Source organism: Ornithodoros turicata, chromosome 1, assembly GCF_037126465.1.
Source record: "Ornithodoros turicata isolate Travis chromosome 1, ASM3712646v1, whole genome shotgun sequence".
Classification (NCBI taxonomy): domain Eukaryota; kingdom Metazoa; phylum Arthropoda; class Arachnida; order Ixodida; family Argasidae; genus Ornithodoros; species Ornithodoros turicata.
Genome location: NC_088201.1, coordinates 157,339,481 through 157,366,154, shown reverse-complemented (window position 1 = coordinate 157,366,154; position 26,674 = coordinate 157,339,481). Strand labels below are relative to the sequence as shown.

The following is a 26,674-nucleotide window of genomic DNA, read 5'->3' as shown; positions in this document are numbered from 1 at the left end:
ACGCAATGTGCATTACTATAGTTGAAGTGGGACTCCTGGTCCGCTTTAAATTCATTTTGCAGTCACTTAGCTAAGTCTGCGAAAGTACCCCAACCGAACTGTAGTTCGCATATTCCCATGTATTGAAGGGCATACTTAGCTAATGTACACGACGTAAATAACGTGAATTAGTTGAGGCAGGCCACAAACATAGACGACACAAGCAAGTAAGAAATCAGGAGGAAAAGAAAAAGGAAATTCGGAGGATCGAAGTTCGAATTTTCTCGTAAGCACATTTTTCCGGAGTTATTGGTTGTTTGATATTTAGCGAAGTTGAACATAACTCCGTCTCGTCTGGTCTGCCGCCTCGTCTGGTAGCATTCCTGTTGATGTCACAGTGGCGACGAGATGAACACCGCGGAGGGGCAGTCAGCTACCCCATCACACTTGGCTACTCCATCGATTCGTCATCGATTCGTCAGACCAGGGATTTTCGACCCCAGCAAGGAATAATAGAAAGTCTTTCAGATAAGATTCCAAGCTTCACTAGATGTAGCCAGAGTATCTTTGGACGCGGACAAAAGAAGTTTGCTAATTTCGTCCTGAGGACCGGTGAGTTTCACGCTGCTTTATTCGCTTATTCAGCCTAATCAAGTTACTGACGTCACCATCGCAGAATTGGTCAAGAATCTGGACGACTTTTATGCTCCCAAACGGCTTAAGGAATTTGAGAGAGCGAAGTTGTTTATAACCAAACAGAGCGCCGGGGAGACAGTTTCGGAATTATTGGCGAGGCTAAGAGCCATTATTGCAACTTGTGAATATGAGAGCGAGACAGACTTCAGAGCATCGTCTTTGCTCACTAGATTCATAGTCGGGTTGAATAATCAAAAATGTGCGCTCGAGGTTGGTGCTCGAGAAAGACATTACCATTGGCGTGGCGCTTCGGTTATCTGAAAACGTTCTGCGCGCCGAACAGGAGTCCCGACAATTGGAAGGACTAGCGGTACAGCCTACGGTTACGCCTGTAGCAAAGAATCAGGGCAAGCCCAGAGCAGATAGATGCTGGAGATGTGGGAACACATATCACGCGGACAGTGTCCTTCGTTTCAAGGACGAAGCATGCAATACTTGTGGAAAGACAGGTCACATTGCTCGAATGTGCAAGACGAAGACTGCCAAAGCAAATAGACGTCACAAGAGTACAGTCAAAGCAGTTTAGAACGTTTTTGTAGCCGATGATAGAGGTGGTAAGTTTATTCACTGTGTCATTCAAGGTCAAAACGTTGAACTACAGGTGGATACGGGAAGCAAGCATACTCTCCTGGATCAGAGGGCTTTAAAGGGCAAGGTACAGATGCATTTGAAGAATGGGGCAGCGCCGAAGTTCTTCAAGCCTAGGACTATTCCCTTTGCTTTACGAAGAGCAGTAGAAGACGTCTTGGAGAGACCTGCAAATGGTCGTGGATGCTGACGCCAAGAAGATTTTGGTGGTGAATACGCACAAGGGGATGTACTAATTCAACTGAATGCCATTCGGAATTGCATCCGCCGCTGCAATTTTTCAACGGACTATGAAACAAGTCACTGCAGGTCTTGACCATGTTCCTTGTTACTTCGACGATATTATAGTAACAGGACGGAGTACCGAAGATAATCTACGAAATTTGGACCTAGTTTTCCAGAGGTTGGCTGATTACGGTTTTGTCCTCAAGGCGACGAAATGTGCGTTCATGCAAGATGAGGTAGAATACCTTGGACGTGTCGTTTCTGCATATGTTCTGCGACAGTCGCAGAAAAACATTACTGCTGTATTGAACATGCCTGCTCCGAAGAACGTCTCAGAGTTAGAACATTTTTGGGAATGATACAACATTACAGCAAGTTCATTCCTGGGTTAGCCGATAGGTGCGCTCCACTGAACAGCTTGCTGCGCAGAGCATCACCTTTGGCCTGGTCAGAAGACTGCGGGCATGCCCTTGACAGTCTCAAGATGAAGTTGTCATCAATAGAAGGATTATTGCACTATGACCCAGATAAACCCATCTATCTAGCTGCTGACACTTCTGCAACAGGGCTTGGCGTAGTCATTTGTCACAAGATCAAAGGAAAGGACGCACCCTTTGCGCATGCATCAAAAACGTTGTCGTCAACAGAGCAGAAATACGCTCAAACCGAACGGGAAGCTCTAGCCCTTATTTACGGAGTGAAGAAATTTCACCAGTATCTATTGGAGTCGCCGGTTTATCTTGTATACGGATCGTAAACCTCTTACAACAATTTTTGCACATAAGAAAGGTATTCCAGTACCTGCTGCGAACATGTTACAACGTTGGACTAAAATTTTAATGGGTTTAATGGGGTACAGTTTCGATATTCAGTACATGTCAACCCAACAGTTTGGAAATGCTGATGGCCTTTCACGGTTGCCAGAAGGTCCAGATATCGATTTCGAAAACCAGGTCGGTTCCACAGAAGTGGAGGAAATTAACATCGTTTGCTCAGAACTCATGTCAGTTTTACCAGTTACACCTGCGAGAATAGTCAAGGAGACTGCCCAGGACAGCGTCTATCGTTGCATATTGGAAGGCTGGAATGGAACCGAATCTAAGGCTGAGTTCCAGAAGTTTCGCAAACGACAATGTGAGTTGACAGTTTTAAATGGATGCATTATGCTCGGAATGCGTACGGTCATACCGCATAAGCTTCGCAACTCAATGCTAAAACGCTTCATGAAGGACATTTGGGTCAGCCCAAGATGAGGATGCTCGCGCGATCCTACGCATGGTGGCCTGGAATCGACAAGGACATTGTGTACACACGTCAAAGCTGTGAGTCCTGCGCGTCCATAGCGCGCAACATGAAGCCAGTTCCACTCCGTCGCTGGGAACGCACGGAATCACCACAGTATAGACTCCATACAGATTTTGCTGAGTACGCCGGTAAGCACTATCTTATTGCGATCGATGCATACAGCAAGTGGCCAGAAGTTATCAGGCTCAGCAAGACGACTTCGAATGACATCGTACGGGCTTTTGACGAGATATTTTTACGACAGCGACTTCCTCATTAACTAGTCTCCAACAGCAGTCCTTAGTTCGTCAGCGCAGAATTTAACCAGTACCTAGAGCCCAAAAACATTCGTCATATTTTGTCACCGCCCTACCACCCAAAGTCTAATGGGCAAGCGGATAATTTTGTTCGAACTTTCAAAACTGCGTTGAAGCGTTTCAATCCAGTTACAGGAGAGGAAGCAGAGGCACGAATGTTTCTTGACAAGTATCGCGCATCTCCCCATATCGCAACTGGATGTTCACCTTCGGAGTTGCTGCATAAGCGGACGTTTCGAACAGAACTAGATTTTGTACGACCGCAACGCATGCAAGAGCCGGCAAATGAGGCAGGTTGTACGAAAGCCTCACGGACTTTCGCTGCTGCCGACAATTTGTGGGTTAAGAATTCTACACGAAAACAACACGGGGTAAAAGGAGTTGTTCGTGGAAGGATTGGTCGAGTTATTTATGAGGTGGAGTTAGAAGACGGTAAACATCGTCCCGTCCACGCAGATCACTTGAAGGCTAGGGTATCCTCACTACCTGTTCCCAATTTTTTCAGACAGCCGCTGCAGTTATCTAGTACTGACGCGGCCACTGAGTTGGCGCATGACCGTAGTTCGGTCGCCATCTTGGTTACCTGACATTAAACAGAAACCGCATAGAGCATTTTCGAAAATGGTCTATGCGGTGCGAAGTGTAAGTAGCAGATGAAATGAATGAGGGGAGAATGGGATCGTTATGATAGAATACGTTATGAAAAAGTAACAGACGAGCATTCTTCCGACGAGATGCTAACAAGGGTAGACCCAAAAACTTTTTCATGAGACTGACACTTGATGTACGATGGTAGTTTGAGAGTATAAAACGGCTGGCTTTTTTTTTATCGATTCTAACATTTTGATGAGGCTATCAGTTCCAGGATCCCCTACCGAAGATGCGTACAATTTTGATCGCACGAGATGTTTGTATAGCTGTAGCTTAACCTTGGTTAAGCAACGTAGAATGAACGCCTGATGAAGCCAAGAGAAGAGTTCGATGAATTACAGATATGCGTGATATGGGACTTCCAAGAGAAGTCCGATGAGAGATGAACCTCACGATACTTATATTGAGATACTTGAACGAGAAGGACGTCGTTAATTTCATATGGAAACGTGGGTGGCTGACTACGTGTACTTGAGATCTTTAAATATTTACATTTCTTAATATTCAATTCCATGGACCATGCTGAGCACCAGTCAAGAAGGGAGTGAAGATCTGACTTCAGAATATGAAAGTCAGAGGGGTTAGTTATATTTATATTTATATATAGCTATAGTTACTATAGATGCTGTTGGAAAATTGAAGCCAATATATTTCTGCAACTGCATCATTCAAGTGGGCTGTGACTACTGTAGCCTGTTTCATCGTTTTGGTGAAAATGCAGGCAACCAACAAAGAACAGACAGACACAAAGCTTAACTAAAGTGCACTTTATGGGTTTTAGCTAGGTTCTTGTATCCGCTTGTAGAAGTGTGGGGTGGCCCGAAAAGGGCCGTTTTTAATAGCTGTGGTGGTAGGTCTCAGGGGGGCACACACAGCAGCACTGGACTACTCACTTATGGGACCTCGGCAAGGAGGGTTACAATCAGTTGTAAATGCTTAGATAATACATTTTCTCTTCTTTTCTTGTGTCATTCGTTTGATCCTACTTTACTCTGTTGCCCCACAGCTTCTGCAAAAATCAGTCTGCCACCACATGCACGAGTGGGGAGCACTTCAACATCCAGAGTTTCGTTGGTGATCTTGAACACAGGACACCACCGTATGAGTCCCAGCACATGTGTATAGCCTACACAAAAGCAAGAACATTGTTTGTATCTTGCATCATGCCGTGTGCAAGACAGACTAATTATTGAAGGGGGAAGCATCACCTTGAGCTTGACGGAATGAAGTAGACAGAAACCTCAAACTGAAGGTGATGCTTCCCACGTCAATGTTACATCAGCTCGCTTGTCTGTTTTCCCTTGTGGCAGACTAATTATTTAGGCTCTGGTCTCTCTTTAAGTCCACATACGTGATGGAGGAAGGCAAAGAAATCCAGAATATTTGAGAAGGGCCCTTTGATAACGCGGTCTGCCCTCGGGTGGGCCGTGTCTTTGAATGCACGGCCTATAAAACACTCGTCGGGACAGTATCCTTCGTGATGCTGATCCCGTGAAGATTTTTTCCGAAAATTCTTTATTGACGTGGTGTAATATAACGTATTTTGGTACATTTTGGTTGTCAGTATTGAAATTATTGTTGCACTGATACACACAGTATTGAAAGCAGAGTTTCTTGTTTCAGAGTTTCTTGTTTGTGTTTTGTTGTGACAAAAGCATTTGCACTCGTCATGAATGAGTGTAATGCCCAGTTACTCCAGCAAATTCACATATGATTTTTACTTTAAGTAGGCTGATTAGAAAACATACATATATCTTTCTTCTCCCTCGTCACTTTACTTCGGTATAATGAAAAAAAAAAAAAAAACGAGACAAGACTCAACACAAGACAATGGTTTTGCGTCTTCCTCTGTCTCTGGGTCTTATACCATGTATAACCAGCTAGCCTGAATGTTATGCCTCCTACATCACTTTAGTATGAGACGAACACAATGATTCATGCTCAAATATTGTTAGCCATTGCTTCATGTGTGGAGAGCATAATATGATTTTTTTAATGCCAAGATGTCTATTCACGCAGATATAGTTTCAGTGTAGAATGAGTATGTTATGTTGCTCTTTTTGTGAATGTCGGTGTTTCCTATACTAGTGTTCCTCAAGTTTATTAGTGAGGTCACTTTGTTACATCTTACAATAAAACAGCTTCTGTGAAATAAAGTGCACTATTTTTTCTCCTCAATATCTGCCCATATTTCTGTATACTTGTTTAGTTTCAGGGCTATGTATGTGACTTATACAGGGTGTTTCACGAAAGTCCCCCGGCTGAATAATTCGTGAAAAGGTGGCGCCATCGAATAAATTTCTTTTTACTAAAGATCCTTGGGACATCGGCTATGAACTGAGTAGTGAGCGGCTCATTTGCATACGCTCACTAATTAAATAGACATCCTAACTTATAAATTTTACTTCGCACGCCTACGAAACCTCTGTTTTAAGCATCGGGCCCTTCAGCGAAAAGTATTGCAAGAAAAAAACCTCGTCGACACATAGTGATTTTTCAGAGTAATTAATTGGTTTCAGCTAACATATTTCTTGCGCGGAGCAGTGCACCCATGCCTCTTTGGATCAGCTATCTGGCTGGCAATTTAGTGTTCATCCGCCTGGTTCACGCACGGGGGCGACGGAAGATTAGGAACAGCTGCAAGAGATGCATTAAAGGGACCGGGAATTAAAGGGAATAGCCCCCATATTTTTTCCCCACTATCGTGCACAACATCACTGTTTGATAACACACAGAAAGCATTACTTATAAATTCGGCATATTTTTTACGAATAAATATTCTGAAGATTGCCGGTACATGGACGGTCCTGCCAACGAACTGCGAAAACGAACAACTTGGGTTTCGACGGTTTCCGGTCCAGGGCTCCCAGGGATTGGTCAATCCTTACCACGTGAGAGCTAATTTTGTAGAGAGCAAAGTTGACCACAGGATCTTACAGCTAAACGACATTTTAAAAATGACGCTCACATCCATAGTTTCTACATTATTAAAGCGTTAATAAAGCATTCAGCTACTTCACCGCGAGCTACGATCCGCCGCGCCATCTGCAAGGCAGTCTGTATTTATTGTGGTTCATTGTTTACGTCGTGGGTGGTCATGCTGGTCGCGCGAAGCCGAAAATGGAAGTAAATGACATGTCTGTGGCTGCTGTGTCATGTAATCGAGAGACCTACATATGCATGGCGTAGTTTTGGTGTTCGGGGATGCAAAAATCGTCTTCGTTCATCTTCGACGACGGGCGTTTCCTACCACAAGATTACACAGGAGAGTGCGCGAAAACGAATGTGGTTCGAAACACTCTGCTATTAGATACAGCAGTCGTGTCGTATGTGCTCAGCTCATTTTGCTGCTGATGACTACGAAGATGACGTAGAAGGCCAATAGCGAAGACGTCCGAAGCAAATTGCCGTTCAGTAACCAGTGATTTTGCTTCACCGAGGCGACGAGTTCAACACAACCTTTTAGGTATGTACAGGTGCCACACATATATAAATTATAATACAGAAATTCCATTTAACTTTATCCTACTGTTACCTACTGAGCATTGTCAACATCAACAAATTTGATTTTAGGTGCCCTCCAGTGTTGAAGTGGCGCCAGACTCCTTCGTGTGTGTGTGATCCAGGCTCCCAAGTTGACATGACAGAAATGGCTGAAAGCAGGTATGCAAAGTCCACACATGGAAGCACTAGATCCGTTACGTGTTGCAGACTTTGTGACATTTTTGGAGTGTTTGGAAAGGTGCAGAACATTATAATGACGTCATCAGTAGGAGAAGAAACCGATGAGAACTACTAGCATCTTTGAAGGGTACAGGAATACTTCCTGTTGAGGTATAGTTATGGCTAAGGAACGCTAATTAATTTTCTAGAGATGCATCCTCTACACTTGAATGCCCAGTGAAACAGCGAAAGTTCATTGTCTTTGAAGCCCACCTACTGGAATTGTACAAAGCGTGTCACAGCTGGAGTGAGCCATGCAAGGCTACATCATATTGGTCCTAAATTTGCAGATTTCCCTTATCTCGGACACAACGGTCATTCCTCTTTATTGCTCTCCCAATTTTACCTTCTCAGAGATTAACGTGGTCCTGCATTGCATGGGCACTGCCTTTTTCTACTTATGCTTTTGATTTCTTGTTCTGTTGAATAAATCTTCAATTGAGAGTTTGCAGCCACCATGCTGTCTACTGTGTTCGCCCCTCATCTATACTGATGTGCTATAACGGTATAGCACATCAACATGCCGACAACTTACCAACAACAACCTTGCCTAGTAGTCCTACTTTTGGATGGAAACTACACGATGTGGTACCATCCACATATATAAAATTGTAGTCGACGGTGATTTGCTCTTTTTGTACAGCCTTCACTGTACATTTCTTTTGTCTCGCTTAGCACGCGTGAAGAAAAGTTCTCATCTTCATCAAGATGACAGGTCATTGTTCGATCTATCTGTAGCGTTATTGTTCCTGTAATGCTTTTTTCAGCAGAGAATACAAAAGTGCACACGTGGTGAAATACTCCAAAATGGCTAAATAATTTAGTACGTAAGTTCTCTGTTACTGTAATTGAGATGTACTTTTGTAAAGTACTTTTGACAGTCCTGCAAATTGAAACTCGCTTCAGTCTACACGGCAAATGCATCGTAACATTTAATTGCAATATAAGAGCAGAGGCAACATTTTGTCACAACTCAAACTATATAGTTCTTTTTTATTGTCCAGAGATTTAGGAAACAGAGTAGGACCTCTTGCCGTCTGATGTTTTGACGTACTTGATAGGGTTGTGAAATCTGCAACAAAATAAACAAGAGAAGCATAAACAGTTTTGTCTTTCCCTTTTGAGTTTAGCAAGCAAGTTATATGCACACCGATGCTGCGTGGTTCACTTTGAACCGAGATCAAGGGTTGATAATACTTGAAGTCAGCCCTCAAGTCCTCCTTTACAAATGTTAGTTGGTGATGTGATAATGAATCAATTTCCTTATAGCAAAACAGAGTTAATCAAGTGTTATATCCCAATCTTGGTTCAAATATTAATTGGCATTTGGAAAGGTGGTCAATAAGAAATATATTAAAAGGTTATGAACACAGTTCAGCTGAATGACACGGATGAAAATTATTTTATTTACTCCTCATATATACAAGACATGAGTATAATCTACAAATACAGATATGCCCCCAGGTTACTTAACCCTCCAGGAACAAAGTACGTAGTAATTATAATATGCTGTGAAAGCGAAGAAGAAGCAATGAGAAAAACTTGCAGCAAGCAAGAAATGAAAGTTTGGTGACATCAACATTTCTACAAGTCTGCGCACTGATGGGAAAGCATCCTTAATAGCATGCACGACGCAGATCGAGATCCAGTGGAGTACTTTCTATTGGATTTTCTCAGAGCACCTTATATCCTTCTTGTGAATGGTCGAGAGGTGACATAACGGAATTTCCTACAAAATAAGGGTTTTCCGTCCAGTTTGCCGTTCAAGTAGCGCGTAAAGACCACACGGCGCTGCCGCGCATGTTGCCATGCTCTTCGGTTTCTCCTATGTGTGTAAAAGACACCTGTAGTACTTCGGTGCCAAGGCACAGTATTTTGAAATATTCGTTAGTTGTGATGCAATTGTCCGTCTGCTTTCCACACGCATTCTCTACCTCTCGGCAGCAAAAATCGTAGTATGCGTCGGTTTGCATTTCACACGTGAACACTTGCACGACGAAAAAACAGCGCTTGTTTCTGCTGACACAAGTGCTTCTCCCTGATACATCGAAATTTCACAAAGCAGTCTATGTTCACGGCACGTGAGCTACTGGTAAGGACGAATGTGACTCCGGTTAATCTCTGGACGAAGAATCTTCTGCTTCGAAGCACACAACAGTGGCACGCACATTCCAGCACGCTAACGCACGAACAGAAATTCTGTGTGAGCGACAGTTCTCGAATGCGGAATACCAGCGCACTTATGTTCAAGAGGCTCGACATTCTCGACGTAGAAAGTGGTCACAAATGCCCACTGCCATTTTCGTTTTAGCCGGATTAGCGAACGAAATGGCGCGTATTACATGCGTCCTGGACAGACGGCGTGGGGTCATGCAATTGTTGACAGACTGCTCGGCTTCCTACTAGGTCCCTGGACATGCAATTATAGAAAATTCGATAAAAGAAAAACTACAGCAATTTCAGCGGAGCTCTTTGATATTTGAACTTTTGAAGGTTCAAGCTTTTCGCTGCACATAAAGTTTCGATAGGTTTATATTCACTTTTCGGTCCCTTTATTATTCCTAAGAAAAAAAATCACTAAGTATTGACGCGTTTTTTTTTCTTCCAATATTTTTCGCTGAAGGTTCCGATGCGCAAAACAAAGCGAAGCGTGCGAAGTAAAATTTAAAAGTTCGGATGTTTATATAATTAGTGAGCGTATGTAGATAAGCCGCTCACTACTCAGTTCATAGCAGATATCCCAAGAATCTTTACCAAAAAGAAATTTCTTCGATGTCGCCACTTGTTCACGAATTATTCAGTCGGGGGATTTTCGTGAAGCACCCGGTAGAGTATCATGGGTGTTATTACCAGCTTATGCTACCAAGAGTACTCATAAAGATCAGTGTACCTGGCAGGCAGCCCCCATCACAGGGACGATGGCCCATTATGTTTTTACGGGACTGACAGGAAAAAAAGTCACCAGTTAAGATACTGTAATAGGCCCTTTCACAAGTTTTGAAGGTTCAAAACTTGTGAAAGGGCGTATTACAGTATCTTAACTGGTGACTTTTTTTCCTGTCAGTCCCGTAAAAACATACGGGATAATTTTTAGAGAACCTGGTCTGATGTTGACTAAGCAATGTACAGGCTTACATTTGGCTTGTTGGCGAGGCTTCTGCAGGCCAAGAACGAGGTGTGCATGCTCATCTATGAAAAACAGACTGTCTTACAGTTAAACGGTCGCCCAGATACTAGATTCCACACTCTAAGAAAAAAAGGTATAATTTTCTACCCAGAGTTGCAGCAGGACAGTACTTCTACCATTTTGTGCCATTCCACACGCGACATCTCCCCCGCGGGTATAAGAGGCGGCGTCACTTTCCCTTGCTCCTCTCTCTTACGTTTGCTCTAAGAGAAAATGGCAGAATTTCCTACCCAAACTGGTAGAACGACAGGTTCTACTCTGTAGTTTGTTCTACTCTGCAGTTATACCCAAAAGGTAAAACTGGTTGGAGTAGAAATGTGGTTGCAATGCAGCTCTACCGAAAAGGGTAGAAAATCATACCTTTTTTTTTTCTTGGAGTGATGGAACGACACTACCATACTCATGAAGGAAACTGGGGGTGGTACAAAGCACCACGTGAATTGATCTCTGACAATTTTCACCACACCTGACATGGTATGACTGGGACGAGATGTACGACTGCAGAAGTAAAAAGCAGGTGGCTGACATGCAAAAATATGTGATGTACTCATATCGCAGTGCTCCCCAGTGGTTTCGGTGTACCCTCCCAATGGTAGGCATTACTGTAATACATATCTTATATCTGTACCCTTAAAATTATTAGAAACTTTACTAAATTTCTGAGCTTTCAGATCAGTGTCCCCCCTTCACTCACATCAGACAAGTGAAAGGTTACGGATGCGGAATAATGAGTGATAAATATCCTATAGTAGGCATGCCTGCACATGTTCCGCTCTTAAGACTTTTTCCTTGCATATCAGTATCATCAAACTTTTATGAAGTCTGTACAGCTTACCCTTCAGATTGTACAGCGGTATTGAAGTATGTTAGATACGGAAGCTGCTGCTTGACACTGTGCTGTGTTGATGTGTTGTGAGTAGCAGTTGATTCCAGTTGCAGCACTCCTGTACAGGTGTCCTTTGCGCCATAAATTACCAGGGCACTGAGCTGATCCGATATTAGGGAGAGTGCACTGGAGGATTGAGACTCAAGCCACTGTCTTGAGGCGTTGAATGAATCTACTCGGAGCAGCTTTGAAAGAAAGCACTGGCATAATGTCGTTGATGTTACATAAACTGCAAGTAAATGGCAGGTCAGGAACTGCTATTTGTGTTGTCTTGTGCGCTTACTTTGCTTTTTCATGTCACTACTGATGTGACAAAATTGTGCTGAGGAATCCGCACTCGCGCTGTGGCTGCCGCCACTGCCGAAATCTGCCGATCGCGCGAAAGCTGCTGTCATGGAGATTTCCACTCCCGATGAACGCATATGCGGGATCCTACAGCGCATGCTCCTGGCGGGATTCCTCGGCTCGGCAACACGTCACGAGGACGTGTTGCTGAGCCGGCCGTGGTCGCGTCAAGTTACCCGTTGTGTCTCCGCTCGGCAGCTCGTCACGGCGCGGCGCCAGCTGTCCTCCCTTCGCCGCTCCGTTTAAATTCGCTCCCGAGAAATCCGCTCGCGCGACGAAAGTAAAATTTCGGTTCTAGACTCAGAAAAATGTCTTCTTTCGAACGAAACGAAGAAAAAAATCGTTTCATAGTCCCTTTAAGTGATGGCTGCGGCTTTTGGCGATCACTTTCTGTTTCTAGCGGGCGGCAGAAGTGAAATACCTTGGTCTCTAGCACGCGCTGTGATTACTTCAGTGCTTCATCAGTGGTTCAAGCGGATCATGTGGTGATTAGGCTTTAATATTGCAATTGCAATTTGCTCCCGGAAGTCATTAATGAAAAAGTTGATTGAAATATATCTGTAAATAAGTCTCCTAATTGAGAAAATATTGTTTTCATGGTAGCAGCTCCGTCGAGTATTCCAATGACAAAAGTAGACCAGCCCTATGGCAACTCCCCTTTTTATGAAAATTTGTTGCAGATAACAGGAAACACCCTGTATAGACACTGTTAAGTATCTGGGAGTTTTTTTAACAGTCATGTGACATGAAACACACAAATTGCGTCACTCTGCGCTAAGCTCAGAAAAGTATCCAGCACTCTTGCTTACGCTTCGTTATCCCCCGCACATTAGATTAATAACATTAAAGAGTCTGGCTACAGTGTTGTAAGATACGGGATAACGATCTTTGCACAGTGTAGAGAAGCGTGGAAACTTAATAGACTAGTAAAAAGCTCCTTAAAGAGCGTAGGGTATGGGCAATCTAAATCATGCTGAATGTTCGGATTTTTTTCTCTCTTTAGCTCTTCCCAACTTTCAGAATTTACTAAACTACATTTTAGCACTTAAGCATTACTGATGCAGCCGCTTTAAAAGGCCAGTTCTTTCTAAGCATGGTACCCGTTATTCTAAGTGCCATTTCAATATTCCTCATACCTTCACCAGATATGGAACCTTCTGCCATCGCTACTACGTAGCGCAATTATTTCACGAAATTGCCTTAGACAATGTTGACATACAATCACAACGACAACTCAAAAGTTATCTAAAGCGCAAATGCTATAATGGATCAGGAATCTAGCTTTTACCACCTCCCTGAATACTGTTCACTTTTGTTCTCAATAGACGATTTCAGAAACTGCATGGACACCAGAGAGCGCCGTGTTGCGGAAGCCCCGCTGCATCTTGGGATTTAGTTTTCAAAGAGCGCAAACGGTTTCGGTTTTCTCTCTCCTTCACCTCCCGCACCTTCGAGCAACAGGCAGCGAGCACGAATGTAACCCATTTCCCACGACGCATTGCGCGATGCGCTTGACTTGGGCGACGGAGGGCCCTCGTGCGGAGCACAAGGACAATATCTGAAATCGCTTATTGTGCTCGGTGCTTTTACTTTGACTGGTGACCATATACATGTTGTATCTGTCTTCTCACACCTGCTGCTGCTGACGCCGGGATCAGTGACACAAGCCTCCGTGTGTGGCCGAGCCCGCATACAGATGAATAATTTTTGAGGGGGAACTGCGCCGACATTCGTCTGGAAAGTCTTCGGAAAACCCAGGGAAAACCTCAGACCACAGCCGGTGACAGGATTCGAACCCGTGTCACCTCCCAGTCTCGGCATGGATCGATCATCCTAACCACTAGGGCACGGGAGCCGGCTATTATTATTAGTATTATTATTATGATTCTTATTAATGTTATTAATATAAATATTATTAACACCTTCTCGCACTCTTTATTAATATTGTCTATTTTTACAGGTGTCCTGCAATGGAGGAACCACGACGGATGCAGATTTGCCTAACTTTTGCAGGGAGTTTGTCCTCCAGAGGATTGACCAGAAGTTTGATTCTATGATGGTCATGGAGATCCACGTCTCTTACAAAAGTGACAGAAACAAGGTCTTCAACACGGTACTGTATACTTTCATCGCAGTTAGCGATGCTGACCAGGAAAACTGCATTTCTATGAACGGATGCATAGTCTGTAGGGTGCCGTCTTTTCTGCATTCCGTTCAACGTGAAGGCCGCTATATCTGGATGCCACTTAAAAATGCTCCCAAGGGTATTCGCGAAGTTAGTATTTAGCGTAAATGTTGCAGTTAGAAAGATCACTCGTGGGCAACTGACAGCGGAGCGGGAGCCACATCGTGCTGTAATAACGTCGTGCTTGCCACCAGTTCCAAAAGTCATCTTAAAGGGACAGTCGCATTCTCCGAGGTCAATTTCGAAACTAATGCGAATTCTAATTCCTTGCCGACCACTGAAATGGGCCCGAAAATACCATTTCGATCCGCGGCGTACTTTTCGCGCAATCCGATGAAAAGGAAACCGGAATCCTTGCGCCCTCGCTCTCTAAAAGTGGGAGCAAACGTCACCCGGATAAGGCCAATCAGCGCGCGCCCTGGGTAAATGTGAGCCGCGCGCCTGTTTGGCGATCGCGAAGCGAAGGCGAAGGTAGCAAACATGGAGTCTGAAAACGAGAGTGATGTTTCTCTGTCTGGGGGAGATTCTGACGAACATGTAAGCGGTAGCGGCGACGAGTTAATGCTGGATGATGACCCATACGGACCCAATGCCTCTGGAACCCGCCGACCATGCACGAGATGTGGCTGCGGCTAACCCGCGGGATGACATTTTCAGGTGACGTATCTCTTTGCATGGTTGCCGTCGGATGTGCGAAACAGTTTAGAATGTTGAAATTGTTGTCGGCAGGTGTCTGTGTGGAGTCTGCGACCCACAGGAGCCCGACGAGCGCCTGTGTTGCCATTCTGTTGCCAGGGTGGTAGAAATGTGCAACAGTGCCGCCGTGCAGTGCATAACACAACACCCATTACTCAGGGACATCTGCCTCCGTAGGGAGCTTCTAGTGGTGTACGCGCCTCAATTCTGCCGCTATGACCAACATTTTAGGCGACTCAATCCCCGGGACCACAGGTAAGCCTGCTGCAGTGCTCTTCCGTTTGCTATATGATTACGACAGTAATGATTTTTTTGGTTTAAATGACCTCCCATCAAGATTCGGAAGGGTAAACTCGGGTGCTAGTCGGGTGTTGTTGGTTACGCAAATTGTCGAACCTAAAGTGGACAGGGGTTGTATACAAAAGGGCGGCTATTCTCAGCAGCTTTTTGGCCTACACAAGTTTGTCCCCCATGAATCGTAAGCGTGGCCGACAGCCCTGGAACGACCCAGAATCCTGGTCCAACAATTCCATTAGGAAAAGTGAAGCAACACAGTCGCCTCAGCTAGTCTCGACATGCTCTCAATTATGCCAGTTAGCCTTGGCCTGATTGGCAACACAAAACCCTGATTGACATATATCCAGTGAGAATTCTGAAGGATAGCCTTACAAGTCTGAAAACAGAAGCTTTTGAGGTGCCAATAAAGGGGGGGGGGGGAGCATGTTACTGAAGAATGTAAGAGTAATATATTTTGGGAGAAATTGGATTTTGCCGGAATTGGAGGGAAGCTGGTTCGGGAGGGAGTTAGCTGTTGGAATCGGGTTCATCCTGAAAGAGGCGGACCATTTTTCTGTTGTACTATGTTGCACACTTGCCAACCTTGCACATTCAAAATGCGGGAGACCCCGGAACTAAGAAAGGAATGCACAGGCTTTGAACTCCAAGGTTGGGTTAGTGTCTGTTCTTCTGTTCTGGCCATTGTCTTCCCAACACTGTGGGAGATTTGGCAAGTATGCAAATGCCCACAAGATATAATGCTAAACAAAAAGAAATGTCATGTGGATTTGTCTTTTCCAGCTGCCTGAGGTTCACGGCATACTCGTCATTCACGAGATGGGTCTGGGGATACCTTGGTCCAAGGAACAGACGATAGGTTCCTGGATGCGTTGTCCGAGCCATCAGGAGGGAGTTCCCATCTACGTCCTATCAGGGCTATCAGCATTAGGACCATCGAAGCAAGGGTGTCTTGACAAGAGAGACAAGCTGGTGCATACTGATGACTGGAACTGGAGACATGTAGTGGCAAGACAAAAATTTTGCTGACATAGGCACACTTGGTGTAAATGAGCCCTTGGTCATCCCTTTTGCCTCCCATCAGAGGTTTTGGAGGATACTACAGGTGTGTGGTGTACGGATAGGTTTATCCGTACACCACACTCCAATAGTATCCTCCAAAACCTCTGATGGGAGGCAAGGGGGATGACCAAGGGCTCACTTACACCAAGTGTGCCTATGTCAGCAACATTTTCGTCTTGCAGCAATTTTCTGCAGTGTGGGGGATGTTTTGTCTTGCCACTCTGTATTCCAGTTGCACTCAACAGACTGTCTACCCATCTGTACAGCAAAAACTACTACACGTGGCACTATTAGCTCTGGCATCAAATCCAGACTGTACTGCACTAAGTTAGTGCCGAGGTGGGAATATTTTGAACTCTGTGTAGATTGTCAATGCGGTGTAGTGACGGGAATAAAGAATGACCCTATAATTGTATCGATTTATTGTACAGTGGAGTATGACGGAGTGGGAATAACAACATAGCATAGGTTTATTTGCCTCCCATTATGTATGGGAGGCAAATAAACCTAAGCTATTTTATTATGTTGTGCTGTGGTTCTACATTAATGTGGTGTGAAGTCTGGGCGGTTACAGGTACGCTGCCACAGGGATGATAGGAGGGTTCATGTTGGCAAATCCATATCTGGTGTACTAATACGCTATGCAAGTCTCTCCTTTGTTTTCCTCTTCCTGGAATCAGGGGATAACAAAAGCAGCTGCAGCTCATTGACACAGCACATTTTTCCTCTTAGTTTCAACTGCAATACAAAATCTCAAAAAGCTGTAGTAGCATGTAGACATTTATTCCTTGTTAGGATACATTTTGTAGGCAGCCACTGTGGTAACGTTCCCTGGTGTTGCAGGTGACTGCTCCTGAAAGAAAGGAAAGAACAGATATTATTTCATGTTCTCGGTGTATAAAAAATCAATAAGTCTATCATTCTATAATGTTCCTCTGAAAGGGTCATCTGCACGCAGGCAAAGCCTCTTGTGGCAAAAGTTGGGTGGCCCTGAAAAGGGCCGTTTTTGTTGCTGGAAACAAGGCTGGTGCATCCTGGTCGGCTGTCAAGTTTTATTGCCAGTAGGGAGCCACATTTACTTTCGGAACCTGAAATAAGAAAATCAAATTTCAACGTGTTGTGCAACGCTCCTCCAAGGCATACCATACACAGCATACTACGAGTTTAAAAAAACCCCTAAAACTTCAGAGTCTAATCATATGCCACCTTTTAAGACAAAATTGGGGCGTGCACATACCTTGATTGAAAACGTTCCATAGCTTCTCCCAAGGTTGGCCTTTCACCATAAGAGGCTGACCGTGCTGGGCGAGCTTCCACTGCTGGTGGTTCTTTGTGTTTCTGTTTGATGCGACGTAGCACCTCTGCTGTAAGTGCCGTCGCGTATTCTGCTGAAGGAGATAATTGCAACATGATCTCACAGGCCAATCGCCGTATAAAGTTTCTATTTCTGTTTTTAATGGGGAATGAACAGTTCACGAACAGAGCAATGAAAAAAAAAAAACTAACACCATTTTTGTGATAGTTTTGATAGAAACAAGTGATACAGAACAAGCACCAGCTGTTTTCTTTTTTTTTTTATCACGGGCAGGAGAAAAGCACCATGCACACCCATTTTATCGCTCTGTTTGTGAAGTTTTTCCTCTACAGCAAAAAGATGGACATCCTGTACTCATGACCGTGGGTACACTCATGTTCAGCGCACCACTGCCAGGTACATACCGTACGTTGCGTCTTCCTTCACAGGTACCACAAGCCATGCCTTCTTAACCGTTGAAGGCTTCAGGCGGTACTGCTTGGACCCCTCTTTTTCCAATTGTGCACGGTCGGAATTTTCGTTATAGTGAAGTACGGCCAGTTGTGTCCTACAACATGAATAATGATGTTACAATGTTCCTTCGAAAGGCCCGCCCATGCATTTAATACCTGGCTAGCATTCCCTCATCATGGAACGAAAATGTCTTTGGCGTGAAGTGCAGCAAGACGCTGTGGAAGGCTTCCAGACCGTACGTTTGGTCTTGGGAGGACGGCTGAGGGATGTCCTTGAGCAGGGCAGGTGCTGCAATAATGTCCGTGACCTTCCTGTAAGTTTCACTGTCTGCAAAAGAAGCAGAGAAGAAGCAAAGAAGCAGAGCCACAACCGTGAGTTTGACATGAATACGTACAAGAACATGTACGTTCCATATATGGTGACGAGAATCATGTTATTGAAGGATGTTATGAGTGCACTGCCAATGACCAACGCTTGCATGCCAGTCGTGGGCATCAATGCGAACGTCTCCCCACGAGATGATTCATGAGCATAGTAACACGTATTGTTCCCCTTTGTGATCTTCTGGTCATACTGGAACTGCATGAGATTAGTACTGTGTTACTTTTTTACGCTTCTGCCATCCCCATGCGCCCCCACTGGTTTCTCAAGCTGAGATTCGTTTCTCAAACGGTGAAGCCAACATTTCTGCAGGCCACTACAGTTTACTATACTTCGACCTGATTTCTGCTTGCTCTCATTCTATTCTTTCGCCTTTGTAGCTAGGCTTTTCCAACTTCAATCCATAATAACTTTTCTGCACTCATCCATACGTGCACAACTTGCTGTTCTCCTCGAAATGGCAGAATGGGCCTGTTGGTACATGACTGAATTAAAACCGGAGCACGGAACACGGTTGTCTGTGTTCCGTGCTCCAGTTTTAATTGCGGTTCTCCGCTGTAGCTTATTCTACACGATATAATATCCACTTGACTGAAATGTAACCCATGAGCAAAACAAAACTTAGACAGTTTTGGGACCCACTTCAGTTGAGCCCCCTCTCCATGCCATGACATGCAAGAACAACCCGTGTCGTTCATAGCACTCCACTGTTTTATTGAATGAGCATTGTTTTATCAAATGAAACTTTTCCAGTTGACCTCTGTGCAGTGGTCAAGTCGACAAAATCATGTTGCAAGATGGCTAGTTTTCCCCCTCATATTGACAGCAAAGACGTATTCACGTAGAGAAAAAAAATGAAGAAAGAAAAATTTGCTCCAAAAGACGTCGATGCCAATGTGAAATGCTTACCTTCCTTCAACCACTCACGGGGTTCCGAGGTCGCACCATGGTAGTAAACTGGGTAGACAGGATCATCATGCTTATGGACGTCCACAATGTGGTTGAGGGCCGACATCTACTTTGCAAGACATAGGTCGCCGTCTCCTCCACTCGTCTTTGGGCACCAGTAGGCATGGCGAACGAGGCTATCCACCCACAAGTTCACCACTTGATTACTTGCTGAGCGGCCAAGTGCCAATAGCTTCTTCTTTACCCCTGGGAACATCAATTTCGTTGTCATTATCCCCAGGAAAACCATAACAGTATGCACTTGGTATAGGCACCTTTGACGACGTGCCACACATCAAAGCGATGTTTTATCTGAGGGCAGCAGTCTCTCATCATCGCCTTGATTCCAGTGTGTCTCTCTTTAATAAGGGTGTCTACGACCATATCATTCCATTCAAGGAATGCCAGGCACCTCTGTAACCCATGCTTCTCCATGGCATTACTGCTCGATACCTTAGTTGCCTGTACAAAAACATAAGCAAGCCAGCAAGCATGTGGTAGATGTTAGCCTTCTCCAAAGTTCCTCTGAAACAGTGAGGAGCAAAGCAAAAACTGAAGACTGTACCTTGACCACTTCAAAGTGTATTATGCGGTTGGCAGTGGTCTCGAGCAGGGTGTAGCTTCCATAGAGGGCAGTGTGTCCAGGAGAATCACATCTCCCATCTCCGGCAATGGTTAGGGGACGTGGCTGCAGCTGTTCAAGGAGTTCCTTCTGTCTAGTCTGATAAACCTTGGATTATTGCGGAAAAAGCAGTGTACTGTCCATTAGAAGGGGACTCGATAACCAAGTTCTTTCATTCTTGTGGCTCCTCATCAAGAGGGCAAAATATGGGCAATACAATATTGCCATTTATGTGCAGTAGTGCTGAGTTTGTACTGGCTGTTTCATGCAGATGGCATATACTTACATAACTGACAGCGGGAATGAGGTACTCCTTCTGGGTCCTGTAATACTGCGACTTGGACAGTGCTGGCACCCTCAATATTTCAAACATGCGAAGAGCCTTTGCCACGTTCATCCCAGAAAATAGTATGGACGTACACAGCAGCACGTTGCCCAAAGGTCTGCTTCCGACCCAGGGTTGACTAGACCAGATTCGCTTCCAGCCGCAGCTGCACGTTGTCGTAGCTTGTACCCATGTCCCTCTTGGCTTTATCGTGGTGGTAAGCTCACTGACACCACAGCACAAGAATTCCGACAGGAGCTCTGGCAGACTAGACTCGGCAACAAGAAAGAGGCGTTCACCTTCCTCCCTAAAAGGAGGAGACATGCACATATGAGGTGTTGTTTCTTTGCCCATGGCCACGGACTCACAGTTGATGTATATAGGGTATTGATGGGACCCTGGAGGGCTGCTGAGTTCATCACTGTAGAAGGCAGAGTTTGCAATGCAACTCTTTCCATTATCACGGCACTAAGAATATTCAACTCACTCTTCATCGTCAGAACTTTCCACCATGTCCGACGTATGAAGTGTAGCATCATGTGGGTCGGGGATGCTGCATGTAAGAGATTAAATCATGCCTGTGAATGGCGTTTAGGGTGATGTACGTGGGTTACACTAAGAAATTGCAGTAAACTCTCAGTAACTTCACCCCGCCCAGTATCCACCAGGGCTTGCTTGAGCTAAGCAGTAATTTGAGCCGTTGAATGTATTTTACAACACAGTAAGTATACCAGGGAAACCACTGTGTGTTTGAGTGAAGCATAAATTTCAATTTATCCACTTTTAACTTAAAGGGAGTTCACTACATAAACGACTGAAAATTCTTTGTCTCATCTTCTACCTGAAGTAATGAAATGGCCTTCTGTAAGAGACCTAACGGTTACGGACTGTGATCGCAAGGCAACATTTCATTTCTTCAGTAATAAATATAACGCAATGGATTTCCAGTTGCTTCCATTACTGTGTCTAAACCCTCTGTATGCAGGACGCTAAAGGTACCTACGGTACTAGAGGTGTCTGTAAAACCGCACATCAGAGTCACGTACCTTGTCGATCCAAACGTGGTATCGAGTTCTGGCACTTCATCTGGCGCTGTACCTGGCTCTGGACTTGAGGCCCTTTGCACACCAGTATCGAAATATTGGTACGTAGACTGCGCTGCAGTTTCGCTGCCTCTCATGTCCCCTGGGACACCTTCAGCCAATGCCAAGGAAGTTTGTGGCGGAAGGCTAAGCTCAGTCTGCACAGTTGTGCTCGACGCAACAAACTCTGTCTGAGTGTCTGTGTACAAATACACGTTTCAACCTTTACACAATAAGTGCTCTTTCTCAGTACCTAATGTACACAAAGGAACAGCTGTTCCTCTGTTCCCATGTTCCTCACATCCTTCTTTACGGCTTCCTCACGATCAACTGGAACTAAGGTATAGAGAAACCTGTACTGGCTGACTGTTTGGTACGGCACCAGAGGTTCCAGTAGTAGTCCATCCAGTATAATGGCTGCAAGACATGGGCAATAGGGAGAAGATATGTATGCAGCTGTCAAAAATACCAATTTTTCTTTGTGCCATATTTTCCCTTTTTACTCTCCCACATGCCGCAATAAAAAAAAAAAAGGATTAAGCATGTTGTGTTTCTCTCTGGTGCAAAAACAGGAGAAAAGATGTGCACCAATCTCCTAGTGGCATCCCCGTTACAGCACAGTGAACTGCAGTGATAGATGTTTACATACAGCCTTCTGGATAATCCCCTTGTGAGATGCGCCATGAAGTGGGAAGTGGGTCCCCAGCACTTGCTTCAGCCATGACCTCCACATCTGAAATATGGCCTTGAGTGCTAACACTCAAAAGAATACGTTGTGGGCCTAGCGGGTACAATAACAAACATAAAAATGACTATGCAAATAAATCTTCCCCTTTGCGGTCCCTGTTCCACTGGCACTGTTATTTTCTTGTCCACATTACGTTATAAACACTGGCAGCCACATCACACAGGATTCCTTTCACAGAACTCGACAATTTTCAGGGCCCGTACATAACCATTATTTTGTGGGACGTGCAACAAGAATTGCAATTTTCTTCGTGGCTTGACAAAACATACCAAATCCAGTTAATCCCGTTGACGTGCTTGCGATCATTAGCACAGCAGCAACACACCAATCTTTTTTTTTTTTCGAGAGTACGCGTACTATTGCGTCAGGATGGTGCAATCATTGTAATAGTTTGTGTACATTAGTAGCCGGTGTGACTGTGACGTTACAATCGGCGGCGAGGCCAGCCGGTGTTCGCGATGATCTTTACTGTGACAACTGATATTTTTCATCGCAGCGTAGCTGTGACCACGCAACGCAGGATTGTCACTTACCTCCGTTACTGGTTCCTGCCCTTGTTCCCGATCGAATATGGTAGGCACGGCGTCAATCTTCAGCTGCTTTCGTTTCTGCCGTAGCCCGAGCCGAACTTGCAATACATCGTCATCAAACTAGGCGTCGTCGGCGCAATGACAGGAAAAGACGCGTGAAACATTCAGTCCTTGGGCCACACCACAGCAGTGGCTGGCGATCGCTGCCTCCCACTTTCGTTTCGTCTCGCCATTGCGAGGTCGGTGAAATGTAAGCTCAGGATTCGCGTTGTAAGTCTTTGTGTACCCGGGCACGTAGCACCGGTTTCCTGGCTGTGACATCGCACGTCAACGGCGTGAAATCCTAGGGCACACGCTGTGGTTCAAAGTACTTCAAAGCAAATGCGACAAGACAACAAGAAAAAGGGTCAGACGCACGCTCAGACACACACCGAACTCGGCGAAAATGAGCGCCTCCTTATGGTTGGTTTATCCGGGTGACGTCATCCAGTGTCGACGCCTTGCGGGGATTGCCGTGCGCGTCGGAAGCGCGAACATTTAAAAATCGTTTCTGAGTGAACCAAGTGGATTTGTGGGGAGAAAATTTGCCGGCGTACATTATGAACGACAGGGAACATGACCATAACAGTTCCTGAACACGCTTCCGGATGCGACTATCCCTTTAAGGGGACTATGAAACTTTTTGAGAATCCTGCAAAACTTTTCCTAAAAGCAGTTCTCTTTGTCTTTGATTTCGTGCCTCACATAAAATAGCGTTATGGCAGGCGAGCTGGTGCACGAAATACATTGAAGAAAAAGCCTGATGTCAGGCGACACGGAGGACTAAAAACGCAAACGCAGATCGCTCTCTGTCTTCGTGGGGGATAATCTTGAAGATCTTCGGATTTTGCAGTTACGTCACTCAGCTGCTGCAGTAGCTCAGTATGTTCTGGTTTTGCTGCTGCTGTTGTGTCTGTTGTGGCACCACTGAGCTGCTGGTGCAACTTTAACATGTAGGCTGTTGAACAAGGCTCATCTGTGAACGGCAGTGCATGTCCATGCCCTTCAACATGGTGTCTGACCGTAGATGCACCCTGGTCGGCATGCAGAGCAGTAGGAGTGGACTATTTTGTGCAGCTTTTGTCATTCGGTGCCTTTCCGCACTCTCAGAAAAAAAGATGTAGAAAGATGATAACTCCACGAGTGAGCACCTTATCCGCACGGTACCTCCTTGCTTAAGACCGTAAGGGGTGTAACTACCCTCGTTACCACCTTCATGGTAGGGTGATAAAATCTTGCAAATGTTGTGACTGAGTGTATTTAGCACAAATTCTTCCGTATCTTCAGCCGCTCTCGGTGGCTCAGTTGGTACACACTAAACTTTTTACACCCTTTTCAGTGTAAGGTGTGTGTGCCATAACTAAAACATAAACCACGCACTGTTATTGCACCCTTCACACACCAATGTAGATGTGCACCCAATTCACACGCATGTATGAGAGGATCAGCCTCGAAGGGGTGTAATATGAGTGTGATAAGGGTGTATATTGCAAAATACACCCCTCTTACACTAACATAAGTGTAAAAAAAGTTTAGTAAAAAGTTAGTGTAAAAAAGAACCCCAAGATCGCGGGTTCAAACGCGGCCGTAGACAGTGGCAACTTGGTGGAAGGGTACACGTTTCTCTGACAGGCCGTCTTTCGCGAGGGACGTTAAATGTGGTGTACCATGTGTCCAGATTTCGGTGCACGTTAACAGAGCCATCGGCAAAGTCTTCAAGCCGGAGGCTGGTCGGGGCGGGGCTAGCGCGGATACGGACGAGTTCGTCGTCAGCAACCTGGGCTGTCGCAAGGGCATCGAAAGAGAGGGCGGTTTGGCAGCGCTGCTCCGGCGGCGCGGTAACAGCAGAGACGCAGCTGAGGGCGTCGGCCGCAGGGTTATTTGCACCACTGCCATGCTGGATATCCGTAGAAAATTCGGATATAAAGGAGAGCTGTCTGATTTCTCGTGGTGTATAGGTGGTGTGCATTTGACGTCAAGCCATAGCTTTACCCGTGCTTTTTCACTCTTTCTGGAGAACCAGTGGATGCCCGTGCACCCCACCTATATACGGTGCTGGAGGACGAGATGCATACGTGAGAGGAAATGTGCTCTGTATAGATGGTAAATGGGCGGCCCTCCAAAACATGCCTAAAGTGCTTTACCGTGAGGAAGATGGCGAGGAGTTGACGCCCAAAGGTACTATAGCGTATTTCTGTCGGCTTGAGCTTGCGCGAGAAGAAAGCGATAGGGTGCCAAGCAGAGAAGACACGCTGCTGAAGGACAGCAGCGACCGCGACATTTGAGGCATCCGCCATGATGCTTGTAGGGGCATCATGGCGGGGGTGGAACAGGAGTGTAGCGGAAAAGTGGTCGTCACGGATCCTATTAAAGGCGGCAAGGACTGACACGGCAGGAGGTGAGCTCCATTGGAAATGTGTTGCCATTATCAAGCATAGCCCCCCCATGCGCACATACACAATATTTCCACGTAACTAATATTTCTCGAAGCCAATCAAAGCATGTGAACAAGCAGCAGAAAGGTTTCGGGAAAGTAATTATGATGTTTCCTCAACTTCCTGTTTGTATAACAACCAGTTTAGCGAGTATATTCATATCCGCAAGACCAAACCTATAGACATCACTTATAGGGAGTGTGCGACAAACTGGTGGCGCCGCGATGCGACCTCCGGAGAAAGTACCTTGCGTGATAGCCGCCGGGTAGCCAGCTTTGTTTACATGTGAACTGCGGGTGTCTTTTTGCCACACTGGAACTGTTGCATCGCTAAGTGTGCCAGCACCTAAAAGAACTCTTCACATTAGGGACCTGATGTTTCATTTCTCGTGATTTCTATGCTTCCAATACCACCGAGGGCACTAGACTGGCAGCGAATAACGCTTGTGACGCGCGTTCGGCCATTGCATGAGGTGTGCACAACATATTCTATTTCTTTTGTCCTAGTTTCAATGAAACTGAATGAGGACCTGCAAAATGATCAACGATTTACAGTTGCCACTTTCGTGAAGGTGAAACGCCGCTGGATCGTGATACTGATTGAGGTGTTTCATCGCCGGTGCCCAGAGCCGATATTGTTCCCGGTAATCTGGTTGACGAGTCTCACAGTGAGAACGGAAGTTCTACGTTGTCCAAAAGGTTTAGTTTTAGTATATACGCGCCAACCATTTCACAGCTGTCGTGCCGCAAGCCTACGGTGGTAGCCGAGGCAAAAACTCATATAATTTCTTTTTTAATGATCTCTTTAGCGTTATTGTATCTGAAGATACTGGAAAGACTGCAGTACAAGTTTAGACAATAAGTTGTGACCTCACGTGTTTACTTGTATGGATAAAACGGACGCACGATGTAGATTTCAGTGACGAAGCTATGTGTGTGCAAAGAGGACGAAAGGAATACAAGACTCAGTCAAAAACACATTACAAGTGGCTGGAATCAGAGAAACAAACGTATATAGCCTTCGCTAGCAAGCCAGGATTTTGTGAGTCGTCAAATAACCATCCTCTCGACGTATCGCTTGCAGGTGTTCCAGACGCGAGTGGCTGTTCTCCTTACGCACTGTTAGATACATTATAAATACGGTGGTTGCTTCTGTGCAGTTTGTCTCCATTCTCTTCGTTCGCGTCCCAGAAAGGTTCCACATTATTTGCACTTCGAAAATTAGCTCTTCTAATTACGGCGGTCGCCACGCACGCTACGGTTCCATTTGAGAATGCATAGAACGGGCGGCGTGGTATCACGTCGGATACTTCCAAGACCGCCACTGGCAGCGCTGTCGCGACGGAGCAGCGCGCCCCCTTTAGGTGTCGCACGGTCCCTATAGCATATACCTTGGGTTTATTGATTGGATGTACCTGGCTCTCTATACACATCAGCGCATTTATCCTTTTTACAAATGTGGGCAAAACACGCAGCTGAGTTTCGATCACATGCCATAATCATGCATATAGAGCAGCCTGCCAATAGAGTGATGGTTGGCAACCACGCTGTTAAGCAAGGGAGAGACATTTCCCCAGCATCACGAAGGAGACAATAGTTACGTTTAAGTGCGTTCTATGTTTAGCTAGAGCAAAAACAGATATCGTTTTTGCAGTTGAGATCTACGGCCATGCTGACAT

At 45.3% G+C, this 26,674-nt stretch overlaps 1 protein-coding gene and 1 long non-coding RNA gene across 2 annotated transcripts in view; one reads left to right on the top strand and one right to left on the bottom strand.

Moving 5' to 3' along the window:
• The window catches only part of LOC135371598 (uncharacterized), a 111,717-nt gene that overhangs the window by 35,119 nt on the left and 49,924 nt on the right, over positions 1-26,674 (top strand). Inside the window, exon 4 of the mRNA XM_064605595.1 lies at positions 13,842-13,994. Within this exon, the coding sequence (XP_064461665.1) occupies positions 13,842-13,994 (153 nt within the window). The remainder of the gene's footprint in view (positions 1-13,841; positions 13,995-26,674) is intronic.
• On the bottom strand, positions 20,556-21,240 carry LOC135371597 (uncharacterized). Its single transcript, XR_010415654.1, has 3 exons — positions 21,209-21,240; positions 20,650-20,715; positions 20,556-20,583 (listed from the first exon to the last, which is right to left on the bottom strand). It is a non-coding gene; the product is annotated as an uncharacterized LOC135371597 (long non-coding RNA).